Source organism: Ipomoea nil, unplaced genomic scaffold, assembly GCF_001879475.1.
Source record: "Ipomoea nil cultivar Tokyo-kokei standard unplaced genomic scaffold, Asagao_1.1 scaffold2826, whole genome shotgun sequence".
NCBI lineage: Eukaryota > Viridiplantae > Streptophyta > Magnoliopsida > Solanales > Convolvulaceae > Ipomoea > Ipomoea nil.
In genome coordinates this window covers 4,127,227-4,154,241 of record NW_017619254.1, presented here as the reverse complement: position 1 = coordinate 4,154,241, position 27,015 = coordinate 4,127,227, and the positions used below count along the sequence as shown (strand labels likewise).

Genomic DNA, 27,015 nt, shown 5'->3' with positions numbered 1-27,015 from the left:
CCCTTTGGATTCAATGTAGTTGAGTTCGTACCAGAGCGAAGAAGACAACGTGTTTCTGAACCGGTGCAACGTCATCCTGGAGGCCTCCACGTGCTCTGACGAGAGCTGAATGTTCTTATGAAAATCGTCGATCACGGTCAACAAATGGTCAAATAGATGGAGGACCAAATCGTGTCAAAATTAGAAAGTTAAGGACTTAATTGGTTAAAATTAAAAGTCGATGACTAATTTGTAAATTTAGCTATAGTCAAGAGACCATTTTAGGTATTTACTCTTTTTTAAATCTGACCCTAAGAATTATTGGAATTGAGGATTCAACATTTTGGATCAATAAATTCCGTTCGTATATGTGACGCGTGTCCCAGTAAACGCGCTTCCTCGCAACCCCCACCCCGACCATACATCTGCCACCTCGCACCGCCCTATTTATTCTCCCCTGCTACCTCTCTCTCTACTCCCCATCTACTTTCTCTTCTTATCTCCTCTCTTCTTATCCGTCACTACCTGCAATATTCTTCAGCATATTTCAGGTAGACTGAAATCTTCTTTCTTGGTAGCCAAGGAATGTTGTAGAGGAAAGGAATTCTTGAATTCCTGTTTTTAAGAATTGGGGAAACTACTTTTGGAGTTTTGGAGGTTTGAGGATCGGAAAAAATGGCTTCTTTTGACAATTTGATGACGATGGAACCCTGGGCTTTTCGTTCTGCATTCGGCGATTCTTGGTATTCCGACGTGTTTGCTCGCGAAACTGATGCGCTGACGAAGGTTCTGCAGAAATCGATGTCTACTCCGGTGGCTACGCCGCTTGCGGCGGCGGCGGCAGAGGGATTCCCCGCGGAGATGGTGTTCTCTGTCGCGATGCCTGAGACGACGCCGGTTCAGACTCCCAGCGCTTCCGGTGGGTCGGAGAACGAGACGCCGGGCTCGAAGCGGCGGAACGTGGGTCCCAGCGGGAAGATCACGAAGCGCAAGTCTCGCGCCGCCAAGCGCGCAACCACCACGTACATCACCGCCGACGCTGCCAACTTCAGGCAAATGGTGCAGCAGGTCACCGGCGTGAGGTTCGCCGCCGGCGGCGGCGGCGGAAAGCTGCCGGTACCTCCCATCCTTAAACCGGAGCCTCACCGCGCCATCAACCAGCTGCCGCCGCACACCTCCGCCTGCTTGCCCACTCTCGACACCTCAGCTTTCTTACTCGACCACAACAACCAGAAACAACAGATGTTGGGCTCCTCCCCGGTGTCTCTAATCCAGCCTACAACTCTTACTTCTCCTCCGCCTCCGCCGTCAGGGACGGTGGCCGACGGCGGCGTGACGGGCTTTGACTTTGACGCTTTCTCAAGCTTCCCCACCCTGGAGTCCTGGAACTAATGTAGTAATGCAGTAACTCCCGTAGTGTTACTAATACACCCTCCTCTGTAATTCTGATTTTTATTATATATTTGGTAATTAGTGAGTCAGTAGAAGGGTAAAACTGAAAATTCTGTTAATACTAAGTAGCAGGGGGGAAGCAAAGGAAAGGAAAGGAAAGGCGTCTTTTTTAACTTATAAACTGTAATTTCTTTCGTTAATCATTATGGAGTATTATTATTACTAGAAAATTCTATCTGTATATTTTGTTTGTTCTTATTTCCTTAAATCTCTTCATATTTCTCCAAAAATTGCCAAATAACTAAATTGCATCAATCAATAAGATGTATGTTAGGTGTTTAGAATTTCATGTTTAATTGTTGCGTTTGACTTAGAGAAATTCAAAGTTAATCTGAGATTTTGAAAAAATCTCTTTTTGTTGTTTTTGTTCACGTCGTCAAATATCACAATCCTACATTTGTTGTTTTACAAATGAAATATTAATTCTTCTAGTAAGGTCAAACAAAGTTATATATACTTAATCACAACTTGAAAATTATTAAATCAATAGCCAAACATAATAATTTAATCAAGTTCCCTAAGTCTGATCAAGTCTTCAACTCTGGTCTTCTTCCTTAATTATTGATAATCAATTTCATAACTATACATCAATTATTTGTCAATTTAAGACCAAGAAAGCACAAATAAATAGACATGTTATCAAGAAGGTTCATTGATATGATAACCTACACTTATCAATCATATTTGTAATTCATTGATGAGGACATTATGTTTATAGCTATTATATATTAATAACTAGCCAATAATTTATATTGATTACTCCAAATAGTATAAAAGGCTAAAAAGAATTTTTTTTTTTTATAAAAAAAAACTCAAATTTTTTGAACAAGATACAAGTAACTTTTTCCATTTAAACACTTTTAACAATTAAATTACTAAATTTATGTTGCTCTAATCCAAGAACATTTACCTTAAACCCAACACTTTTAACAGCAGATTTAGACTTTAATGGTACACGACAGCAAAAACTTACTCGTGTAACCTCTTTCAAACAATTTCTCCTATGCTTCTTAGATTAGATAGAAATAAATATAAAATATTTGTGGGGTCGCCATGCATTCCTCATTCCACCCATAATCAACAATATATCTTCTTCATTCTGTTCATATAATTATTTAAAAAAAATTATTAATAATGCAAATGCATGACAAACCAAGTCAAAAGCTTACTACTTGGAATTTAAAAAACAACAAATTATTATGGCACGTTAGGCAACAGTGATGTGCTTGACTTTGGGGTCTCGAGATGAGATCTTTGGCAGTTTGAGCTTTTTGTTGTTGGAGAAGCTCGTGACCAACTTTGCTTTGCGTAATCATGTCTCTCTCTCTTATTATTTTTCTATATATAAAAAATAGTTGATTAAGCTCAATTAGTATTGGATTATTAGATTCGTATCATATTATATTCATAAAATCTTATTATACTATTAATTAATTAACACTCTCATTGTTGTCCATTTGGGGTTGACTTCCCAGTCAAATAATCTATACCCACCACCAAAATAATAAATGATGTGTTTACCCGCACGGGTTTAGCTCAATGGTTCAGTGGGCAGTATTTGAGAGAAGAGACCAATGTTTGAACCTCGGCGGTGACTGTCTAAAGTGGGCAGATTCCTTGTGCGCACCGGTATTTGGCCTTGTTCGCTAAACCATACTGTGATCTCAAATATTCTGCCGAGCCGAGGCGCTTAGGGTTGGGGATTCTCCTTATAGGAGAAGAAAGGCGGCCGACTAATGAGAATCAAATACTTGACAATGGTAATGGGTTTTAGTGAAATAAAAGTATTTTGCATGTTTGGTAGTAGATTGGAATTGGAATGATTACCTTTATTTAATGAGAATAAAAGTTTTAAAAATACCAAAACAAAAAATCAAGACAATTAATCATAATATAATGACATTCAAAACACCAATATAAATAAAAAAAATCTAAAAGTATTAATTCAAATTTAAAAAAAAATCTAATTACCAATAAAATGAAATAATACCCATTTTATAATGAATAATAAAAGGAAAGCTAGTGTGAACACCAAGTGAAAAAGTTGAGTTCCACTTAAATGAACTTTTTTGAGAGTTTAATCTCGAAGATAAATTAACAAATGTCAAGAAAGTACCATTATCTAGGCTTTTACCGGTAAAGAGAAAATGGTAAAGTGCACTTAAATATAAATTTAATATTCTAATTTTCTAGATAAATTCCTAAATTTTCCATTTACCATACAAGCCCTTAACTTTAGATAAATTAATGGACCAATTCCTCTCTAGTCATTTCAACTTTTTTGAGAATCAAAAAGAAACCAAAGTGGGGCTTGAAATCGAAGAATCATTGGAAATTTGCAGAAGATGTAATGTTGTTCGCAAAGTGGTAGCAGGCAATTAAATCAAAGCACTAGTGGGGCTTGAAAAATCATTGATTTTGAATTTGGTTCCTTTTCAACAAATTGATGCCAAAAATAGTTGGAAAATATTAGTATAATTATTTGCACGATTCAATATTGTATTGCAGAGTATTTACTCTTTTGAGTTTCATTTGGTTGTAAAACTAGTTATAACATATATTACATTATAACATAGTCAATAATATTCATAAAAAAAAAACTTAATAAAAATTTAACAATTATTCAAATTAAAAATACTGAACATCAATAGGTTTAACTATTGATCATTGATTTATTACATATAATTTAAGAAATGAGAACGACTTGTAACATAACCAGAAATCAAGAAATTTCAAATTTTCAATCCCATGACTCATTTTAAAATTTACTTAATTTTTAAGTTTATATGGCCTTCAAAGAGAAGAAAATAAAGCTTAGTAGGTTCATTTCTTGCACAATTTTACCTAACATGATAGAACATGGTTTGAAATGAATAAAAATACACGTATGATTGTGAAGAACGAGAGGCTAGGCTTTGAGTTAGCGGATTTTCAAAGTAACCGCTCTACCCACATCCGCGAGCTGAAGGTTGACTAGATCGTTCCTCCCTGAATGTTGTTCTCCAGGCCAATCTCCCATCCGCTCCACGTTGGCAAAAAAATCAGCACATTTATTACTTTCTCGGAAGATTGGAGAACATGTATTTTATTTTAGATATATTTATATAATGTACCGATAGTATAAACACATACCACTTAAGTACAGTTTGAAATTAAAATTAAAAGAATTTGTCCCCGTGAAATGTTATGGTGGAATAAAAATAGGAGAGTCAACAAAGGTTTGCTGTGGTAACTGGTCCTATGTTGTCAATTTAGGATGAACATTGACTGAGAAGGTTACACTTCTAACTTCTCAACCCCCTCATTTCTGGCCTGGATTCTTTTATGGCCGTATATAACCTTTTGGAGCAATTATGATTCTTTGACCTCTTTGTTCAATTCAATGCTGTCTACCTCTGTGTTTTCATTTCTGTCTCTCTTTCTCCCCCAACTCCTCCCTACTTACCCAATACTGTCCGCACGGACTTAGCTGAATGATTCAGTAAGCATTTAAAAGAAAATACCAAGATTCGAATATCTAAATTAACAGTGTAGAGATTATGCCTAAAATGGATAGATCCCTCGTGGACTTAGAGTGGATATGATGAAATGATTTAAATATTATTAATCCTTTTTAAAATGCACCAATTGCTGCAGTATGCTCAACTCTAATTCAACTCCAGAACTCTTCCTTACATACATTTCAATTTTCAACCCAATGCTTTTCAAAAATTGACAAACAAAATAACGTGAGGGCATGTGACAATGTCAAAGTCAATACACATCATGACAATACTATTGTGACAAAGGGTGAAACCAGGCGTCCCACACCTCGGTTCGACAGTTTATGAAGGACCAACAGAGACTAGACCTTTGTTCAATATACACATGGAGTCTCAAACGTTTTTGAGAGGCTACTCCCACACTACTGTTGGAGAAACTCGATCCTTATCTCTGACTATTTTACCTTTGCGATTAATTGAGCTGCCCATGCGAACATAATGTTTTTTTTTTTTTTTTTTGTAAATGTACCAATTTGCACTTTTTAAAATTCTTCTATGAATTTAATATTTTATATAGTCGAGAATTTTATTATATTTTGTAGTAAAATTTATAATTTCTGTGGGTAGAGCAAGACAGGAATTCTAGAAAGGGAATAAAATTTATGGGGAGATGGGCAGTGGGCAGTGGGGGTAGATAAATGTTGACCTTGGACTTGAGGCCAACATTGGGGTCAGGCTCTGAGGGCGATGACGTGTCCTTTGACTTTGTCTTTGTCTAATCTCTGTCTCAACTCAACTACTGTTCTTTGATAAATGTGATTCTTGTCTGTTTCTTAAGACCACTGTTTTTCTCTCTCCTCACGTCATCCTCACGTTTGCATGACATCTCTCAAGGGCCTAGCCCAATTTTACTCTGCTTATTAGTATCTAGGCCCATAGTCAGATTCCATGTTGGGCTTCGGCCCACTCCTACATGGCCGTTAATGCTTGGGGATAAAACGGGCCCACAATGAAAGGGGTTGTGGAATGATAATTAAAAATTTGAGGATTAAAATGCAAATATAGAAATTTATAGCCATTAGAGAGTTGCCACCACCCCTCATGACATTGACGCTATTCATACGGAAACAAATTCGACTTGGCTTCCCTCCATCTTTTCCCTTGCCTTGGAAACGGCCAAGAAATTCCGAAATTCTTAGAGACGGTAACTGTTTACGCTTTTTTGTTTTGTTGTTTTTGTTTTTAAATCATATGTTAGGATTTCTGTATATCAGAATTTCGTTGAATTTCGTTGTTTATCATTGTGCTGAATTCTGAATTCTGAATTCTCAATGTTATTTTGATTTTATTGTTGTTCATCTGAATTCTCGCTGTGATTATGATTTTTATCGGTGTTCATCTGAATTCTCACCGTGATTATGGTTTTATTCTCACATTAAGCGCCGATTGCAGAAGGATTTAGTCAGTTTTGGAAGATATGATAAATTTGTAGTTTATCGGGAAATTAGATGTTTAATGAAAAATGCACTTCATCTAATTTCGTTGTAAATAGGATGCAATATAATTTATGAGCTTTGGAGTTATTGTCTTGAATTCTTGACTAAAAATGTAGTAATTTGTGTTGCCAGAGTGCCAACTGCAATGGCATCATCTTCTGATTCATGGACGCGGGAATTTAATGATGCTACAAAGCTTTCTGATGAGATCAACTCTATGATAAAGGCGAGTCCTCCTTCAGGACCTGATTCACAACGGCATTTTTCTGCGGCTCGGAGAAAGGTCACAATATTAAGGACTCGCCTTGATACTTTGCAGTCTCTTCTATCAAAACTTCCAAGCACACAGCCCTTGTAAGCACCTAAATATGCATGAATACTCTATTATATTTTCTCGTAAATGTTCAAGTTTGTGCCCTTGCTGTGCTTAATTGATTAAGCGATTATACAAATTTGAGTTCTAGTTGGGAAAAATTAGGTCATTGCCTTCTAAACTTTAGCAGCTCTCTTCAAACTTCTTCATTCTGTGAATCTTTGCTCTTCTGAAGACAATGATAAACATAGCTTTCCTTGACTCGGCCTCATAATAAGCTTTCATGCTTAACTTAGTGGGAAGAAAATATGAAATGATCCATTTTTTAGGAAGTAAGAAACAATACCACTGGAAAATGGGAAGAAAATCCTCATATATAGAGCCATCAAAATGCATAAACAATATTTAAACAAAGATTACTAATTTAAATTTTAAATATTCAACAATGTGTGTGTGTATGAGGATTTCTTTGCTAATAAAACACAACAGACTTAAGTCAAAGTTCAGGGGAGGTATCCCCGCACCGCACTTTATATATATATATATATATATATATATATATATATATATATATATATATATATATATATATATATATATATATATATATAATACTTGTGTTATTAGTATTCACTTATTATATAAGTTATGTATCTTTTATAATTAAAAATGCATAATGAATTAAACTTCTTTATGGGCTAGTGCCTTGGGGATTCAATTGCATTAATATCTCATTGCCTTAGTTGTTTGTTTATGAAAAAGAACAACACAAATAACACAATGAGCAAACACTTAATACAACAAATACTACCAACACAATTTTAGTTTCAATTAAGGACTAACATCATTGACTCTTATTAAATTTTAGAGTTATGTTCAAAGTTATAAAAGAATTCATGCAATAATTAAATTGTAGTTATAAAATTTTTATTAGATTTAATTGTAATGTTATTGATTAGAATTGTGGGTTGGGTATTACCCGCACCCACGAAATCCCCATGGGGGCGGGGATGGTGTAGGAATTTTATCCTCCGCCATACCCCATTGCCATTCCTATCAGCACCAAATAGGATTTTGACGGGTATAACTGGTGAGTTACTGGCTAATGGGCCAAAATGACTAGTTAAAGTGTTTAATTGGAAATTTTTTTAATTTAGGGGCTTAATTGCTTTTTTGCATATAGTTTGAGGGTCTATTTGACCTTTTTTTCCTTTATTTTTTAAGGACAAAAAAAAAAAGTCTTGATTTTTTCTTCTTGGTTTTTATTTATTTATTTATTTATTTATTTTTTATTATTATTATTATTATAAATAAATTAGTCAAAACTAAATTGTATAAGGAAAGACTAGAAGTGGATAAGGGAAATGAATATGAAGGTTTTTAAATATGAGTCTATAAAAAGGATTTGTACTTTTTTTTTGTAAAAATATGCATGTTTTTGTTTATTTGAAAATTTTGTCCCTGTTATTACCTCTTTGATGTGGATATCTTGTGTGGTTTTTGGTTAGTTGCATTACTAGATTGGAGAACTTTGGTCTTACAATACTTATGTTTTATATATTCCATTGAAATAATGTAAAGTTTAACAAATACTTTTCTCATGCCCAAAACTAGGAGAAAAACAAAAAATTATTTCTGGTGATTCTATGTAGTACTCAGTTCTCTCTTTTAGACACTTTACAGTTTGCACTTCTCTTCCTATTTATTGTTTTAGTGGCCTAGCTACTTAGACTATTAAGAAAAAATTATAAATATATGTTTGTCCTTAACTAATTATAGACTTCCAATGTGGTCCAATTCAGTGTCTAGCACAACTTTTCAGCTCCTCTCTGCTTATGTTCTTGATGTCAAATTGTCAATTCTCTCATTTTTCATTTCAAGTGAAAGTAACTTTTCAATTGTTAATTATCTTTTTGTTTTGCGGTATTCAGTCTAAACATTATTGCGCTGTTATTTTTTAATCTAAGGTTAATTCTGGAAGAAACACCTTGATGATGGCCATTAATTTTTTATTATTATGAACAGAAGCAAAAAGGAAATGAAGCGCCGTCATGACATGCTTGACAATTTGGTTACTAAAGCTAATCAGATGGCAACTTCCCTCAACATGAATACCCTCTCAATCAGGGACAGCTTACTTGGCCCTGAAACAAAGCAGCCTGATGTTGTTAGCAGAGCTACTGGGCTGGACAATCAAGGTCTTGTCGGTTTTCAACGGCAAGTTATGAAAGGTATATCCAATTCCATAATATGAGATTTTATTTTTGCCAAAAGGACTTCGTTGATATGCATTTTTATGTCAACTTGCACTATTACAGAGCAGGATGATGACCTTGGGAAATTGGAGGAAAGTGTGATGAGCACAAAGCATGTTGCATTAGCTATTAATGAGGAGCTTAACCTACACACTGGGCTTCTGGTGGGTGATAATATATGTACCTTTCGGTACTATCATCCATTTCGTTGATTTATAACAATGTCTCTCCTTTCAGTATTGCTAAAATATATGTTACATTCCAGCAGTATTGACTTTTTTCTGTTTGGTAGGATGACTTGGATCACCGTGTTGAGACAACAAACACCAGACTTCAGGTATTATGTGGTTGAAGAGGATCTTAAGTACAGTAATTAACCTTTTTTTGCATGTGTGGCCAAAATCTAAGTAACAAAGTAATAAATGTAATAATGTACACGTAAAAGAAGCATTGTCTTTAATGACAATGTACTAAAACATTCCATTTTCATACATTAGGTTGATTTGATGTGTTTTAGATACATTTATTTGTTTTCTAGTGGCAACTCATAACTATACATTTTGAATTTCATTTTTTGTTTCACCCACCGGCCACCACTATATTTACAAAGATTTGGCTAACTATGTGACGTACCTAAGCTAAAACTCTTCCTACTATGATGCTTAAACTAATGCATCATCATTGTTTTCCCTATAAACAGAGGGTGCAAAGAAGGTTAGCTATGCTAAACAAGCGTACCAAAGGTGGCTGTACTTGGTTGTTTATTCTTGTCATCTTTATTGTGATCCTGATTGTTGGTATCTTCGTATTGGTAAAGTACCTGTAACAACCCTGTAAATGCATAAAATACCAAGGAGAGGCCCATTCAATTTTTTTGCAAGATCTTTGAGTACACTGGATGGGAATCTTGTGTTATAAACTAGCGAAAAGACATGTTATACATGTATAGATACATTTACTATATATAAGAACACAGTGAATCTAGTGATGAAATTTTAAGGATTCACTGCAGCTTGCCTGCTGTCGTGGTCTTGTAAAGTGACCGTATGTTATGAGTTTTATTCAGACATTGTAATCTTCGAGTTACATTTTTTATGTTAACTTGTGTAACTTTGGAGAGCAATATATTAGTGAAATTATATTTCAATTTTCAATATTAGAGCAAAGTCAATAATAGTCAATTTTTTTTTTTGGGGGGGCGGGGAATGTCAGTTGCGACTTGTGCATTGTGGTGCAATAAGATTTGGTTTTTTTCTCTCTTTTATCTAAGCTTTGAAATTGAACAAAAAACCACAATAGAGTTGCTCTAACATGTGCAATATTGCATAGCGTATGTTTGAGAAAAAAAAAATATTGTAGTTTATATCTTTTATTACTTTGTGAGATGCATTGTCTCGTAACCCTAATAATAACCTTCGTGACCTAACCCACATAATTCTCGTAACCCTCAATGCTCTTAGAGCATCTACATTAGAAGTTTATTTGGGGATTATGCATTGTTTTTAAGAAATATCAAAGCCAACATAAATGAAAGATAACCAAGAGATAGAAGGTTGGGGTTTTTGGCAAAGATGTGGGACGCACATAAAAAATAAACCAAACGTAACAGCCTTGCATGGCTGTCACAAGTGCACCTAGTGGGCGTGTCAAATGCGCTAAAAAGTATTTTATTTTATTTTTTTTGAGTTAATACCCAAAATGGTCCCTCGACTATGCCATAATTACCAATTTGGTCCTCAACTACCATTCTTACCCAATTAAGTCCTCAACTATGTAACTTTTACTCAATTAAGTTCTCAACTATACAATTCTTACCCAATTTAGTCCTCTGTATTAATTTAACTGTTTGTTGACTGTCAAAAGTCGGGATTAAATTATAATTTTACAAGATTTCTCCTTGCTCTCCATTTAGCAGCGCCAAACCATGCAGCAATACACTCCGATTAGATTTCGATCGTCAAAAAATCGTTGGAAATCAACTTCATGGGCTATCCGATGCATAACCACTACTTCGATACTGACAGGTTTAGAACCCAACCAGAGCTTATTGCTAATGGTTTGGCGCTGCTAAATGAGGAGGAAGGAGAAAACTTGTAAAATTACAACTTTATATCCACTTTTGACCGTCAACAAACAGTCAAATTGACAAAGGACTAAATTAGGTAAAAATTGTATAGTTGAGGACTTAATTGGGTAAGAATGATAATCGAGGACCAAATTATTAATTACGACATAGTCGAGGGACTATTTTGGTATTAACTCTAAAATAAGACCACATAGAAATATGGAATAAAGCAGAGTTGCGTGTTTTCCAAAAAAAAAAACAAAAAAAACAAACAGAGTTGTGTACTTGTGTAGATGGTGAAAGTTACGTTTGTGGTCATATTCTTCCCACGTTGGGAAGGAGACAAAATAATATTCTGTCTCCTTTGTATATTCTTTCAAAGCCTCGGGAAAATCTGGTTTTATTAGGATGCATGCTGACCCAAACTGCGCATATATACACAGAAAGACTGAAGATAAGAAAACACAAGATCAGATATCTAAGCGATCGACCTACAATTTGGTCTTCAATGGCGTCCGAATCCCAGAACGACCAGCAGCTTCACTTTGTCTTGTTCCCTCTAATGGCCCCAGGCCACATGATCCCAATGGTGGACATTGCCAAGCTCCTCGCCCGCCGCCCTGGACTCGCCGTCACCATACTCACCACCCCACTCAACGCCGCCCGCTTCCGCGCCACCCTCTCTCGCGCCGTCGCCGCCGGCCTCAACATCCACCTGCTCGAGCTCAGGTTCCCCAGCTCCGACGCCGGCCTGCCGGAAGCCTGCGAGAGCATCGACGCGCTTCCTTCCCTCGACCTCGCCCCCAACTTCTTCGCCGCCATCAACATGCTACGGCAAGAAGCGGAGACGGTGGTGGAACGGATTCAGCCGCGCCCCAGTTGCCTCATCTCCGACATGGGGTTGCCATGGACGGCGGAGATCGCCCTGCGCCTCAACATCCCCCGCCTCGTTTTCCACGGCACCTGTTGCTTCTCCCTCCTCTGCAACCACAGAATAATGGCGTCAAAGATTCTCGAGAGTTTGGGTTCCGATTCCGACCGTTTCGTCGTCCCTGACTTTCCCGTCAGGATAGAATTCACTAAAACCCAGGTTTCCGGCTCTACAAGTAACAAATCTCAGACTACTCCCAGTACAGTACTGCAAGAATTCCGGGAGAAAATACTGGCCGCCGACAGAGCAACCTACGGCGTGGTCGTCAACAGTTTCGAGGAACTAGAGCCGGAATACGCCACGGAGTATCGCAAAGAAAAACACGGCAAAGTATGGTGCATCGGCCCAGTTTCATTATCCACCCAGAACCACCAAGATCAGGCCGCGAGAGGCGACGAGACCGCCGCGACAAACCAAGACTGTCTGACGTGGCTCGACGGCCACCGCCCCGGCTCGGTGGTGTACGCCAGCATGGGAAGCCTGGCACGCCTCAACGCCGATCAGATGGCCGAGATCGGTCTCGGTTTAGAAGCCACAAAAAGACCCTTCATTTGGGTATTGGGAAGAGGCGAAAAACTCAACACCATAGAGAACTGGATCGCCAGCAACGGGTTTGAAGAACGTAACAAAGAGAAAGCCCTGGTGGTCCGAGGCTGGGCCCCGCAAGTGCTCATCCTGGCCCACCAGGCAGTCGGGGGATTCTTGACACACTGCGGGTGGAACTCGACTCTTGAAGCGATATCTGCCGGGGTGCCAATGGCAACGTGGCCACTCTTCGCGGAGCAATTCTGCAACGAGAAGCTGGTGGTGGAGGTGCTGGGGATTGGCGTGAGCCTTGGCGTGCAGGTGCCTGTGAAGTGGGGAGATGAAGACAAGATTGGGGTTTTGGTGAAGAAGGAAGAGATCAAAGAAGCCTTGGAGAAAGTAATGGATGAAGGAGATGAGGGGGAAGAGAGGAGGAAGAAGGCGAGAGAAGCAGGTGAAATGGCTAAGAAAGCAATGGAGGAATGTGGTTCTTCTACCCGCAACTTGTCTGCTCTAATCCAAGAAATATCAAACAGCCATTGCAAGATTGGTCCGTGATCAAATATCTTGTCATCAACATTCACTTAGATAGGAATGGGTAATTACTAGTAACTTAAATAATATTTTGGTGTTGATGCAATTAATAATCCCATCCCATCATGTATAAATTCTATCACCTCTGTATATGAAAGTATACTGTATGTTAAATGCTACTCTCCGGTCCCGAATTGGTTGTTTTTTACAGGTTTTTTAAAGAATCCGAATTGGTTGTTTTTTACAGGTTTTTTAAAGAATTAAAGTAAATGTGATGTATTTTCTAATTATGTCCTTCACTTTTTTATTTTTGGAAATAAAAGCAATAAAGAAAACTAAAGACGCAAGGGTACTTTGGGAAAAGTAGAATGACGATGATGTTCAATGTTAGAAAGAGGACAGCATTTTGAGACAAACTAAAAAGGAAAATAAGACAGGTAAAATGGGACAGAGACAGAAAGCAAATGGACAGAGTAAAAATAAGGGGGGATAAGGGGTCCCACTACCTAGCTAAGACCACACTTACCCTTGAAGTGACCATGAAGAAAGCCATTAAGGTTAACCTCATTCCAAAAATTTTACTACGAACTTCTAAGTGACATGGTATGAGACAGAATACAATTCTTTTTATGCTGATGTGGTTTCAAAGTTACAAAGTGCATGCTAATGGTTTTAAAGTTGCAAGGCAGCAACTTTTGCTTACAAAAGCTGTGGTTTTATTATTATTATTTTTTTTATCTTTTATCATTATTTAATTATTATATTTATAATAATATAACATAAAAGTGAGACCATTTTAGAAAGTGAGAATATTGCAGAATGTAGAATAAATATTACAAATTTAATAATGTGAAAGTAGAACTCATTTTAAAAAGTGCGAGAAATTTGTGGGATGATGATAGCCTAATAGAGATTGAGAAGGTGTTGACACACATTCAATGGTCCATTTGGTGAAAGTTGGTGGAAAGCCAAGTCATTCCAACACATCACGCAAAAAGGTCCAATCAAAAATATCATAGCCATTTCTCAAATCAACTTTAATCATGCATATAGGTAAGATGCATTTTTCTTCTGTAACATTAGCTTGGATTAGTTCCTGGGCCAAGGTCCATTGAGGATGATTTTATTATCATAGTTATTGCCTATCAAGCTGGTATCTACCGTATTAGCCCAAGAAAATTAAAATATGAGACATTTTCATAAATTTTCTCTTTGTTGAATTATCTCATTGCAACCCCACTAATTTGTCAACTTATTTTATTTCACACATTTTATCATAGATCTGTGTTTAAGATTGGAATTAGGTTAGACCCTTATCAAGGGGCTTACAACTTAACTTAATTTAGCCTAGTTTATTTAGTAAATAGGTCTGACCTATATGTCTAATCCCTAGCCTATAGGCCTACAGACTGGCATATATATATATATATATATATATATATATATATATATATATATATATATATATATATATATCACTTTTTTTAATATTTACAAAATAAAACTAATTATACTCAGTATATATCAAATTCTAAAACATAAATTCTTAATTCTTAATTTTTAATTTTTACATTTTTTCGTCTCTCCCTATTTCCCTCACAGTAGAGTAGCAAACTCATCCTTGCATAATAATGTATAGTAGCAATAGAGGTCATGTAGTGATATATTTGATTGACCGATGATTGATGTTGATTTCTTATTTTAGTTTTTATTTTTATTTTTTTAAAATTCGATTAAAGTTCAGGGCGCCTATTGGCGTCACCACTTGCACACTTGTTGTGGCTTTGCGACTATAACTCTTTGTCTATTATTGTTATACCAGTATTTGTCTCGTATGAATTGCTATGATTATGTGTGAATTGCTATGATTATGTGTGAATTGCTATGATAAAATTATGAACATAAATATATTTACAATTAAATTAAGTCACTCCATAGCAATAAATTAAAGGCATACCAATATACCATAGCAAAACATACAACTATAAAAGTTTCAAACTAAGTTAATAATTACAGATTTTCAATGATTATACAAAAAATCATGCTTAAAGACTTAAGTGTTTAACTTGAACAAAATACATTAAGCACTTAAACTGTTAAGCAGTAACTGAGTCATTCAGTCAGCTGTCAGCACCTTTAGGCAATTCACTCTTCAGCACTCAGCAGTCAGCAGTCAGCAAAATCAGACTATCAAGTATCAACAGTCGGCAAAATCAACACTAATCTAGTAATCTATTCTTCTTCCTGCTAGTATGCAAACTTAAAACAATATTAGTGTTTAGAGTTTAGAGAATAAAAGAAAAGACTATTAGACATTTAGACTAACAATACTAGGCAATTATTCATTAGGCTAACTGGCTCAAAGTGCAATTTTCCATATCAAGTAAGAATGTGGGCACATTGCTCAGAATGTGTTATATTAGCACATTGGCAACATACCAACTCCATTCCATCTATTCAGACAAAAGTGGAAGCATCATCATAGCCAGCAAATAAAACAAATACATTCAAACTGAAAAGAGAGCAAGGAAGAGTTATACCAGAATTTCAGACTCCAGAGAATTGGGCAAATTGGGCTCAACTCATCTAATGACAGCAACATTTCAATAACAGCAAGTTGTCAAGCCACTTAGAGGCTAAACACCACTTGCAACAACATAACAAAATATCAAACAGGTTAAAGAAATGAACACATTGTAAACAAATATTAAACACATTACAGTGATTGTTGGCAACATTGATGGTATAGTAGATGAAGCTCCAGTGGGCAATTCTGCAAAAGTGAAAAACAGAATAAGTAAGTAAACTAGGAAATAAAGAATAAAAAAAAAAGTAACTAAGAAAGTAATAAGTCTTACCTTTCTCTAATCTTTCAACATCCTCCAAGTTCTCCTCAACTTGGATTATTGGCTGATTAGGTGCCCTCAACCAATCTTGTGTACATAGTAGTGCTTCCACTATTTTAGGAGTCAAGGAACTCCTAAATGGATCAAGTACTCTTCTAGATGTACTAAAACAGCTCTCAGATGCAACTGTGGAGATAGGAAATGCAAGCACATCTCTAGCCATTTTGGAGAGAATATGAAATCTCTCACTATGGCTCTTCCACCACTTTAACACATCAAAAGCAACAGACACATCATCCTCCACAAGACTTTCACTTAAGTACACTTGCAGCTCAGTTTGCTTAATGCTTCCACTACTTTCCAATCTTTTTTTTTTTTTTAAAGTTGGCTCTTCAAAGATGACTGAGGCCTACCAATTGTACAAGTAGTAGCCTGGTTAGCCTCAGACTGGACTGCTTGAGTAGAGGATGCAGTCTGGGTAGAACTGACATAGTATGTAGCTGCATAGTCATCATACAAAGCAGCCATTGCAAATTGGACCTTGGTAAAACAAGCTTTGCCTTTCACTTCTCCATACAACTGGGCAAACTGATGAGGCATGTACTCCTCCTTATCTCCGGGGTCCAGAATATTGGCAAAAAAAATGATAGAGTTCATTTTTTCTGGATCCCCAATATTTGTCAAACATGTTCCTCATTTGTGTCCCCATTGCCTAAAACAGGAAAAAAAAAAAAAAAAAAAAAAAAAAAAAACAAGTTACAAGTTTACAACTTACAAAAATTAATAAAGCAAACAAATTTAAAGATAAATGATAATACTTTTTCAGTCTCATGAACAGAGTTCACCATAGCTTCAAGCATGCAACTGAGATCAGAGATCTCAGAGAAGAATGTGTTGGATGTGACATAAAGTGAACCAGAGACCCTCACTGTCATATCATAAAATGCTTCCAACAGCTTCACTAAGCTTTCCACAGAACACCAATCCAAGAAGGAAGGAGCACTCCCCAAGTCAGCAGAATAAGAGGGGTCATTTCTCTCATATGCATCAAACACTACTTGATATTGAACTGCAGTGTTGAGCATAATGTAGGTGCTGTTCCACATAGTAGGGACATCAAGATGCAAAGCTGATTTAGCTTCCACACCAAATAGTTCAACAAACTCTCTGAACTTTGTCAGCCTAGCTGGTGAGTTCCTAACCCATCTCATTGCATCCCTCACCCTCTTGACTGACTCATCTGCAAACTTCAACCCATCTTGGACCACTAAATTCAGGATATGGGCTATGCACCTCATGTGCATGTACTGAACCTTAACAGAAGAAGAACCCCAAGATAACAGTTTACTCTTTAAAAAACCCCATAGCTGTGTCATTAGAGGAAACATTGTCCACTGTTACAGTAAACGCATTCTTAATTCCCCACTCTAATAAACAACTCTCTATGAATTTTGCAATGTACTCCCCCTTACGAGAAGAAACTAAGACAAAGGATATAATTTTTTTATGAAGCTTCCACTGGTCATCTAAAAAATGTGCAGTAATGCACATATAATTGATTCTCTTGACAGAAGCCCATGTATCAGTGGTTAGACTAACCCTTTGAGTGCCCACTCTAAACAACTTCTTAAGGTTTAGCCTCTCATCAAGGAAAATTTTGTAGATGTCCCTAGAAATGGTCCACCTAGAAGGGATAAGAAACCTAGGACAAGATGTCCCTAGAAATGGTCCTCTTGAACCCCTGACCCTCTACAAACCTAAAAGGGAGCTCATCTATGATTATCATCTCACAAAGGGCCCTCATAATGGCATCTTGATTAAATACCCATGTCCCCAAAACACCCCCATAAACCTCTGTTCCACCCTCAGAAGTGGACAAAGTGTTGAATGCGAGTAGAGTCTGCCTTGTATCCTTTGAGTGGGGATTTTTAAGACAACTCACCATATGATTTCTTAATGATGATGTGCCATGTTTTTTAGTTTCACAAAAATACTCTTTTGCACAGTAAAGGCATTTGCCTTTAATCACTTTATTATCAGCATCTTTGATCTTTTAAAGTGCTCCCACACTATGGATCTAGACTCTAATTCCTTCCTCTTCTTAACAACAGGAACATTAGGAGTGGCCATAGGCTGTTGAGCATTTGTCTCAATGCCTGGGGTTTGTACTCCTTGTTCATCCACTGTTGAAGATGGAAGAGGTCCAGTTCCACTTCCACTTATATTTTGATTGCTCTCCATCTATAAAGAATTAAGGATGAGCAAATTGGGTTCACATAACTTACAAACTTAGGATTCAGTGATTCACATTTCACACAAGCACACATAAGGACATACACTAATACATATTCCATAATCAGGATTCATGATTCATGAACTCATCATTTTATGGAAATGCCCACAAATTAGGGCTTAACACTTCCACATACCACAGTCATACAGCCATACTCAGTAAGTCAGTAGTAAGTACTCAGTACTGACATACATAATTACATATAACACATTAACAAATTCATTCCATAATCAGGAGTCATGAATCATGAATCATGAACTCATCATTTTATGGAAATGCCCACAAATTAGGGCTTAACACTTCCACAGTCAACCATCAAGGCATCAACAATTCAAGTATTCAACATCCAACAACTAACATAACCAATTAACCATACAGCCATACTTAGTACTTCCACAATGACACCATAAGTGCTTAACAACGTACATATAACTGATATAAGTGATATAACACATTAATTCCAATTTCCAACAGTCAACCATCACTATTCAACACGGACATCATAAATTCATAATATAAATTACAATTTCAATAGGCTTCCACCACCACCATACATTTTGAAATTACAAATTTAAGGGTCCTTTAACCATAAACTTACAAACACATATCAGAATAAGCACAAATTCATCACGCATGTGGAAAGCCCTAAAAATTAGGGTTCAGTTACAAATTAGGGTTCATGCAACATCATAGAACTAGAACAGAACAGACAAACATGCAACAGGAAAATAAGAAAAAAAAATGACAGAGTTACATTTTACTTGTTTTCTCAAAGGTTCCCTCTGAGATCTAGGGCTTCAAGGCGTCAAACTTCCACTGGTGTCCGGCTTCTACCGTCTTTCCAGTTTGCACAGAGACTTCCACAAGATTCCCATCGAACTATCGAAGACTCGAAGGGGAATTCGGGATGGACAGACCCTCAGACTCTCAGACTCTCAGACTTCATAGAATCAGAGATTCACAGGATAACAGAACTTATGGAAGAAGATTAGATGAGAAGGAGTGAAGGACTAAAGATCATATGGGAAGGAGAAATAGAGAAGATCAGATAGGAAGGAGAAATCGAGAAGAAGCTCTGAGGAGTGGAGAGAATCAGAGAATGGAAATGGCAAAGTGACAAACCCTAGGTCTAAGCACGATTTTATACTAAGCCTATACTTCGGATCTCGGACGGGTTCGGATGGGATAAGTCCTAACCCTACCCATCCGTCTTTTATATACAAACATGCACTTGCCGGTTTGGATATTATTCGAAGTTCTCGGATTTCCTCACCATTCGGTGAATCATTGTTTGGGTCGGGCGGGTTGTTCGGATATTTCGGGTATTGCACAGCCCTAGAGAAGACGGCCAAATCTAGTCGCGTCTTCTCCATTGGAGAAGACGGCCGTCCGGTCGTCTTCTCTAGTGGAAGACGACTGGATGGCCGGATTTTGTCGCCGGTGGCCGGAATCCGTCGCCTGAATTGAAATGACCTGTAATAACAGATCATTTACCGGTTTTGGGGGTTTATTGATCCAATTTGACATATTTGGGGGGTTAATTGCAGTTTTTTAAAGTTTAGAGACCTAATTGAACTTTAAAGTAAAGTTTAGGGGCCTATTTGACCCTTTTCTCTATATTATATATACATAGGATATGTTTGAGAAAAAAAAATCATATTTTAGAGAAAAAAACAAACAAACAAAATATTGTAGTTTATATCTTTTATTACTTTGTGAGATACATTGTCTCGTAACCCTAATAATAACCTCCGTGACCTAATCCACATAAATCTCGTAACCCTCAATGCTCTCAGAGCATCTTGTTGAGTAGATTCTTGTTGGTATACCCCAAAAATAATAATCCTACGAAAAGATTACTATTATATGAAAAGACAAATCGAAAGTGGACCATACTGATATTTGTACCACAAAATAGTTAGTTAAAAGAATTAATTTCACTTTTGGTCCCACGACTTTTGATGTTCTATCACTTTTGGTGCACAACTTTAAATTTTTTTAATTTTAGTGCCTAACTTTGTTATTTTTATCACTTTTGGTCCTTTTGGCGAATTTGACAGCGAAATGTTGCTGGATTTTATATTGTTAGGCGTAAAATCATCATCCCAAGGCAACATCTTCAATATCTAAACAAAATCATCCTGTAAAATCATATCTATATGTGTTTGATGATGAGAATAATGTGGAAGACGGGCAGAAACCAGACAGATCTATGAGATTTATAGTTTCGACCATTGGCAAACTCTTTTTTTCCTCTTAATATGGTTTTTCTTTTGTTTAAATATTGAAGATCTTTCCATGGGATGACGATTGTGCCCCTAAAATATAAAATCCAGAAATATTTTACCGTCAATTTGGCTGGAAGGACCAAAACTGATAAAAGTAACAAAGTTAGGCACCAAAATTAAAAAAATTTAAAGTTGTGCACCAAAAGTGATAGAACATCAAAAGTCGTGGGACCAAAAGTGAAATTAATTCTACTTAAAATGTTATTTTATGCCAATTTATGCTATTTTTTCCAACACATCTACATCAGAAGTTTATTTGGGGATTATGCATGATTTTTAAGAAATACCAAGCCAACATGGATGAAAGATAAACAAGAGATAGAAGGTTGGGGTTTTTAGCAGAGATATGGGACCCACATAAAAAATAAACCAAACGTGACAGCCCATGCGTGGTTGTCACGAGTGCACCTAGTGGGCGTGTCAAGTGCACTGAAAAGTATTTTATTTTATTTTTTTGTTAAAATCAATTTTTAATTTTTTTTCTCTTCTCCCCCATATTCTCTTTCCTAATTACATTCACAAAAACTTTTTAGAACCCACAAAACAAAACAAAAAAACACACTAATATAGATGCTCTCATCCGTAATCCACTCCTAACCCTTTCAAAACCCTACCAACCTTCATAATCCTCGTAACCTTATAAAATAAGACCACATAGAAATATGGAATAAAGCAGAGTTGTGTGTTTTCCAAAAAAACAAAAACAAAAAAAACTTGTGTAGATGGTGAAAGTTACGTTTGTGGTCATATTCTTCCCACGTTGGGAAGGAGACAAAAGAATATTCTGTCTCCTTTGTATATCCTTTCAAACACTCAGGAAAATCTGGTTGTATTAGGCTGCATGCTGACCCAAACTGGGCATACATACACAGAAAGACTGAAGATAAGAAAACACAAGATCAGATATCTAAGCGATCGACCTACAATTTGGTCTTCAATGGCGTCCGAATCCCAGAACCAGCAGCTTCACTTTGTGCTGTTCCCTCTAATGGCCCCAGGCCACATGATCCCAATGGTGGACATTGCCAAGCTCCTCGCCCGCCGCCCTGGACTCGCCGTCACCATACTCACCACCCCACTCAACGCCGCCCGCTTCCGCGCCACCCTCTCTCGCGCCGTCGCCGCCGGCCTCAACATCCACCTGCTCGAGCTCAGGTTCCCCAGCTCCGACGCCGGCCTGCCGGAATCCTGCGAGAACTTCGACGCGCTTCCTTCCCTCGACCTCGCCCCCAGCTTCTTCGCCGCCATCAACATGCTACGGCAAGAAGCGGAGACGGTGGTGGAACGGATGGAGCCGCGCCCCAGTTGCCTGATCTCCGACATGGGGCTGCCGTGGACGGCGGAGATCGCCCTGCGCCTCAACATCCCCCGCCTCGTTTTCCACGGAACCTGTTGCTTCTCCCTCCTCTGCAACCACAGAATAATGGAATCAAAGATTCTCGAGAGTTTGGGCTCTGATTCCGACCGTTTCGTCGTCCCTGACTTTCCCGTCAGGATCGAATTCACTAAATCCCAGCTTCCCAGCTTTACAAGTAACAAATCTCAGACTACTTCCAGTACCGCTGTAATGGCAGAATTCCGGGAGAAAATGCTGGCCGCCGACAGAGCAACCTACGGCGTGGTCGTCAACAGTTTCGAGGAACTAGAGCCCGAATACGCCATGGAGTATTACAAAGAAAAGCACGGCAAAGTATGGTGCATCGGCCCAGTTTCATTTTCCAACCAGGACCACCAAGATCAGGCCGCGAGAGGCGACGAGACCGCCGCGACAAACCAAGACTGTCTGACGTGGCTCGACGGCCACCGCCCCGGATCGGTGGTGTACGCCAGCATGGGCAGCCTGGCACGCCTCAACGCCGATCAGATGGCAGAGATCGGTCTCGGCTTAGAAGCCACAAAAAGACCTTTCATTTGGGTATTGGGAAGAAGCGACAAACTTAACGCCGTCGAGAACTGGATCGCCAGAAACGGGTTTGAAGAGCGTAACAAAGAGAAAGCCCTGCTAGTTCGAGGCTGGGCCCCGCAGGTGCTCATCCTGGCCCACCCAGCAATCGGGGGATTTTTTACACACTGCGGGTGGAACTCGACTCTGGAAGGAATATCGGCCGGGGTGCCAATGGCGACATGGCCGCTCTTCGCGGAGCAATTCTGCAACGAGAAGCTGGTGGTGGAGGTGCTGGGGATTGGCGTGAGCCTTGGCGTGCAGGTGCCTGTGAAGTGGGGAGATGAAGACAAGATTGGGGTTTTGGTGAAGAAGGAAGAGATCAAAGAAGCCTTGGAGAAAGTAATGGATGAAGGAGATGAGGGGGAAGAGAGGAGGAAGAAGGCGAGAGAAGCAGGTGAAATGGCTAAGAAAGCAATGGAGGAATTTGGTTCTTCTACCCGCAACTTGTCTGCTCTAATCCAAGAAATATCAAGCACCCATTGCAACATCTAATTTTGTCTGTGATCAAAGATCTTGTCATCATTACTAATACACGAGTGAATCTAGTACTTATACATGTTATATAATTACTAGTAACTTAAATAATATTTTGGTGTTGATGCGATTAATAATCCCAGGCTCCCAGCATGTATAAATTCTATCACCTCTGTATATTAATGTGTACTGTATGTTAAATGGTACTCCCTCCGTTCCGAATTGATTGTCAGATGTATTTTCCAATTATGCCTTTCATTTTTTCACTTTTTGGAAATAAAAGCAATAAAGAAAACAAAAGACATAAGGGTACTTACTTTGGGAAAAGTAGAATGATAGTGATGTTTAATTTTAGAGAAAAGGGTCAAATAGACCCTTTAACTTTTGATGAAAATGCAATTAGGCCCTCAAACATTAAAAATGTTCAATTACACACTTGAACTCTCTAAAATTGAGCAATTAGACCTAATTTACAGGTAACCAACAGGTTACCGGTAAAAAATTAAAAAAATAATATATATATATAATATTATTTAATTTTAATTTTATTTGCTTTTGCCGTCCGGCGACCATCGCCACCTCCTTCCATGAATTCTGATACATTAATAAAGAGCTTCTTCCTCATGGGAGCTTCACTGGACCCTAATTCTTATGCTAATGCCTAATGCTATGAATTTCCATAGTCAAGATTTAAGGCTGTCTTACAGTCGTTCCAAGATTCTATTGTCCTGGTCCACCACCACCCTCCACCGGCTAGCCAAGGAGAAGCACAACACCTTTTCGCCGGAGCCACCGCCGCAACTCAACTGGGGTTCAGTGCTTCTAAGCACCATGAACATCACCATAGGCTAGCGGTATGGAGAGTCGGCATAGACTCCGTCGCCGGCGCCGGTGAGAGAGTATCTTCCGAAACAAAAGGATACTTATTCAATTCACCGCCGGCGCCAGCGTTGTATGAGCAGGTGGTCGGTGGACAGAGCTAGTTTTTATGTTCATAGAGGGGACCCCTTCAATCCAGCAACACACCTCGAATTCGTGCTTAGACGGAACCATCGTCGGCAACAGCCATAGCCGTCGCCTCCTTCCAAAAATAAATAAATAAAAATATTTTTAAATTTTTTTACCTGGTAACCTGTTGATTACCTGTAAATTAGGTCTAATTGCACAATTTTTAAGAGTTCAAGTGTGTAATTGAACCTTTTTAATGTTTGAGGGCCTAATTACTTTTTCATCAAAAGTTAAAGGGTCTATTTGACCCTTTTACCTTAATTTTATAAAGAGGACAACATTTTGGGACAAACTAAAAAGGAAAATAAGACAAGTAAAATGGGACAGATGGAGTAGAAAGCAGATGGACAGAGTAAAAATAAGGGGGATAAGGGGTCCCACTACCTAGCTAAGACCACACTTACCCTTGAAGTGACCATGAAGAAAGCCATTAAGGCTAACATCATTCCAAAAATTTTACTACGAAATACTTTCTAAGTGACATGGCATGAGAGAGAATACATTTTTTTTTATGCTGATGCGGTTTCAAAGTTAGAGCATCCACAATGGTTGGGGAGAATTGAGGGATAATGTAAGAGTGATTAAGAAAGAGAAGATGGGAGGGGAGAGAAAAAAGAAAGAAAAAAAAATAAAACTAATTTTTTTAAAAAATAAAAAATAAATAAATAAAGGACGCGTTATGCGCGCTGTCACACTGGCGCGTGCAGTGTGTTGCGTTCGCGCACAGCCTGTGTTGTTTTTTTTTTTTTTTTTTTTTTTTTTTTTGACATTCACCCCACATTTGCAGTAATATTATTTCTCAAATAACCTACACCCACATCAGCTATTATCTTGGGTGGGGAGAATTAATTCTGAAATAACTCCAAATAAACCACAAGTGTGGATGCTCTTAGAAAGCGCTTGCTAATTGTTTCAAAGTTGCAAGGCGTCAACTTTTGCTAACAAAGGATGTCGTTTTTTTTTTTTAATATTTTATTATTATTTAATTATTAAATTTATAATATAATATAAAATGAGACATTTTAGAAAGTGAGAGAATATTGCAGGGATGTAGAATAAATATTATAAATTTGATGATGTGAAAGTGAAAGTCATTTTAAAAAGTGCAAGAAATTTGTGAAATGATTATAGTCTAATAGAGGTTGAGAAGGTGTTGACACACATTCAATGGTCCATTTGGTGAAAGTTGGTGGAAAGCCAAGTCATTCCAACACCTCACGCAAAAAGGTCCAATCAAAAATATCATAGCCATTTCTCAAGTCAACTTTAATCATGCATATAGGTAAGATGCATTTTTCTTCTGTAACATTAGCTTGGATTAGTTCCTGGGCCAAGGTCCATTGAGGATGATTTTATTATCATAGTTATTGCCTATCAAGCTGGTATCTACCGTATTAGCTCAAGAAAATTAAAATATGAGACATTTTCATAAATTTTCTCCTTTGTTGAATTATCTCATTGCAACCCCACTAATTTGTCAACTTATTTTATTTCACACATTTTAGAGTTTTTTCCACTTTTGGTCCCTTGACTTTACTTGTACTGACAAATGTGATTCATGACTTTTATTTCAGACAAAATTAATGCCTAATTTCAATTTCTTTTCCACATTTAGTCCCATCCGACCAAGAATCCGGCCAACCCACCGGAAATTTACACATCTCTTGTTTTTTAAGGGTAAATTAGTCTTTTCTTGCCATGTAAAATAATAAAAATTAAGAGATATTTAATTGCTTCATTGTTGTCTTTGCTCGGCGGCGGCCTCTGAGCTTTGAACTTTTTGCAGAACGTCGTGTGGCTGTTCAGAGCCTCTTCACTGCCAATATGCCGCTCCGACCTCGCGCACAACCTGCATATCCACCGCCCTTGGTTTCGCTCTGGGACAATATCACTTCTCCGTGCACTCTTCCGTTAGTCCGCAGCACTCGCATTTCGCGAACAACATCACTTCGTTCATCTTCGCCGCCGTCGCTGTCGTCGCCGCTCCGTTTCCCTGAGTTGCCGCCTCCTTCCTCATCATCATCGTCTTTGCAGCCATTATACATCTGGCGGAGCAGGAGGACAGTGCCCAAGTTACTCAACTGGTGAGGAAGGCGGAACAATAACTAGAACTAGAAGTAGATGGAACAAGGCGGCTATTTGCGGAAGATGCAAACAAATTGGTGAAGTTGAAAAGGAGTTACACGCTTGAGATGAACTCGTTTTAGATTTAAAATTCTCACTGCTCCATGAAATAAAACATTTTCATTTATGTAAATAGACTACAGTAACAAAAATTATTTTTAATGTAATTACTACAAATATTCCCCGCCGTCGCTGTCGCCGCCGCTCCGTTTCCCTGCGCTGCCGCCTCCTTCCTCATCATCATCGTCTTCGCAGCCATTCTTGGTGAATTCCACGAATCACAGGATTCTAATTTTGTGTTTGATTTTTGAATACTTTGTGCTGTTATGCAGTGCGTAAATTTCGGAAGAGCGGTTTGGATTTGGAATTCACTGAGAATGGTTGTGAAGACGATGATGATGAGGAAGGAGGCGACAACGCAGGGAAACGGAGCGGCGGCGACAACGACGACGGCGAAGATGGACGAAGTGATGTTGTTCGCGAAATGCGAGTGCTGCGGATTGACGGAAGAGTGCACGGAGAAGTGATATTGTCCGAGAGCGAAACCAAGGGCGGTGGATATGCGGGTTGTGCGCGAGGTCGGAGCGGCATATTGGCAGTGAAGAGGCTCTGAACAGCCACACGACGTTCTGCAAAAAGTTCAAAGCTTAGAGGCCGCCGAGCAAAGACAACAATGAAGCAGTTAAATATCTCTTAGTTTTTATTATTTTACATGGCAAGAAAATACTAATTTACCCTTAGAAAAACAAGAGATGTGTAAATTTCCGGTGGGTTGACCGGATTCTTGGTCGGATGGGACCAAATGTGGAAAAGAAATTGAAGTTGGACACTAATTTTGTCTGAAATAAAAGTCATGAATCACATTTGTCAGCACAAGTAAAGTCAAGGGACCAAAAGTGGAAAAAACTCCACATTTTATCATAGATCCGTGTTTAAGATTGGAATTAGGTTAGACCCTTATCAAGGAGCTTACAACTTAACTTAATTTAGCCTAGCTTATTTAGT

The 27,015-nt window shown here is 38.0% G+C and overlaps 4 protein-coding genes across 5 annotated transcripts; all 4 read left to right on the top strand.

The window, feature by feature from the left end:
- The first annotated feature begins 446 nt into the window (after positions 1-446).
- LOC109159306 (calmodulin-binding protein 25) lies at positions 447-1,601 on the top strand. Its single transcript, XM_019307423.1, has one exon. The coding sequence runs from the start codon at positions 655-657 to the stop codon at positions 1,369-1,371; it is 717 nt and encodes a 238-aa protein (XP_019162968.1). The 5' UTR covers positions 447-654; the 3' UTR covers positions 1,372-1,601.
- A 4,408-nt stretch (positions 1,602-6,009) lies between these two features.
- Positions 6,010-10,120, top strand: LOC109159192 (syntaxin-52-like). Of its 2 annotated transcripts, none has more exons than XM_019307259.1 (6): positions 6,010-6,117; positions 6,542-6,763; positions 8,748-8,953; positions 9,041-9,141; positions 9,270-9,314; positions 9,678-10,120. In XM_019307259.1, the coding sequence occupies exons 2-6, from the start codon at positions 6,555-6,557 to the stop codon at positions 9,801-9,803; spliced, it is 687 nt and encodes a 228-aa protein (XP_019162804.1). In that variant the 5' UTR covers positions 6,010-6,117; positions 6,542-6,554; the 3' UTR covers positions 9,804-10,120. The 2 variants fall into 2 exon arrangements, with proteins under 2 accessions (XP_019162804.1, XP_019162805.1); XM_019307260.1 differs by lacking the exon at positions 9,678-10,120 and adding an exon at positions 9,514-9,581 and having other exon boundaries at positions 9,270-9,345.
- A 1,251-nt stretch (positions 10,121-11,371) lies between these two features.
- On the top strand, positions 11,372-13,185 carry LOC109159191 (UDP-glycosyltransferase 73C5-like). Its single transcript, XM_019307258.1, has 2 exons — positions 11,372-11,449; positions 11,512-13,185. The coding sequence occupies exon 2, from the start codon at positions 11,551-11,553 to the stop codon at positions 13,054-13,056; it is 1,506 nt and encodes a 501-aa protein (XP_019162803.1). The 5' UTR covers positions 11,372-11,449; positions 11,512-11,550; the 3' UTR covers positions 13,057-13,185.
- An 8,147-nt stretch (positions 13,186-21,332) lies between these two features.
- On the top strand, positions 21,333-23,079 carry LOC109159190 (UDP-glycosyltransferase 73C3-like). The gene has a single exon (XM_019307257.1). It carries the CDS (start codon positions 21,397-21,399, stop codon positions 22,894-22,896), a length of 1,500 nt encoding a protein of 499 aa, XP_019162802.1. The 5' UTR covers positions 21,333-21,396; the 3' UTR covers positions 22,897-23,079.
- Positions 23,080-27,015: the final 3,936 nt, after the last annotated feature.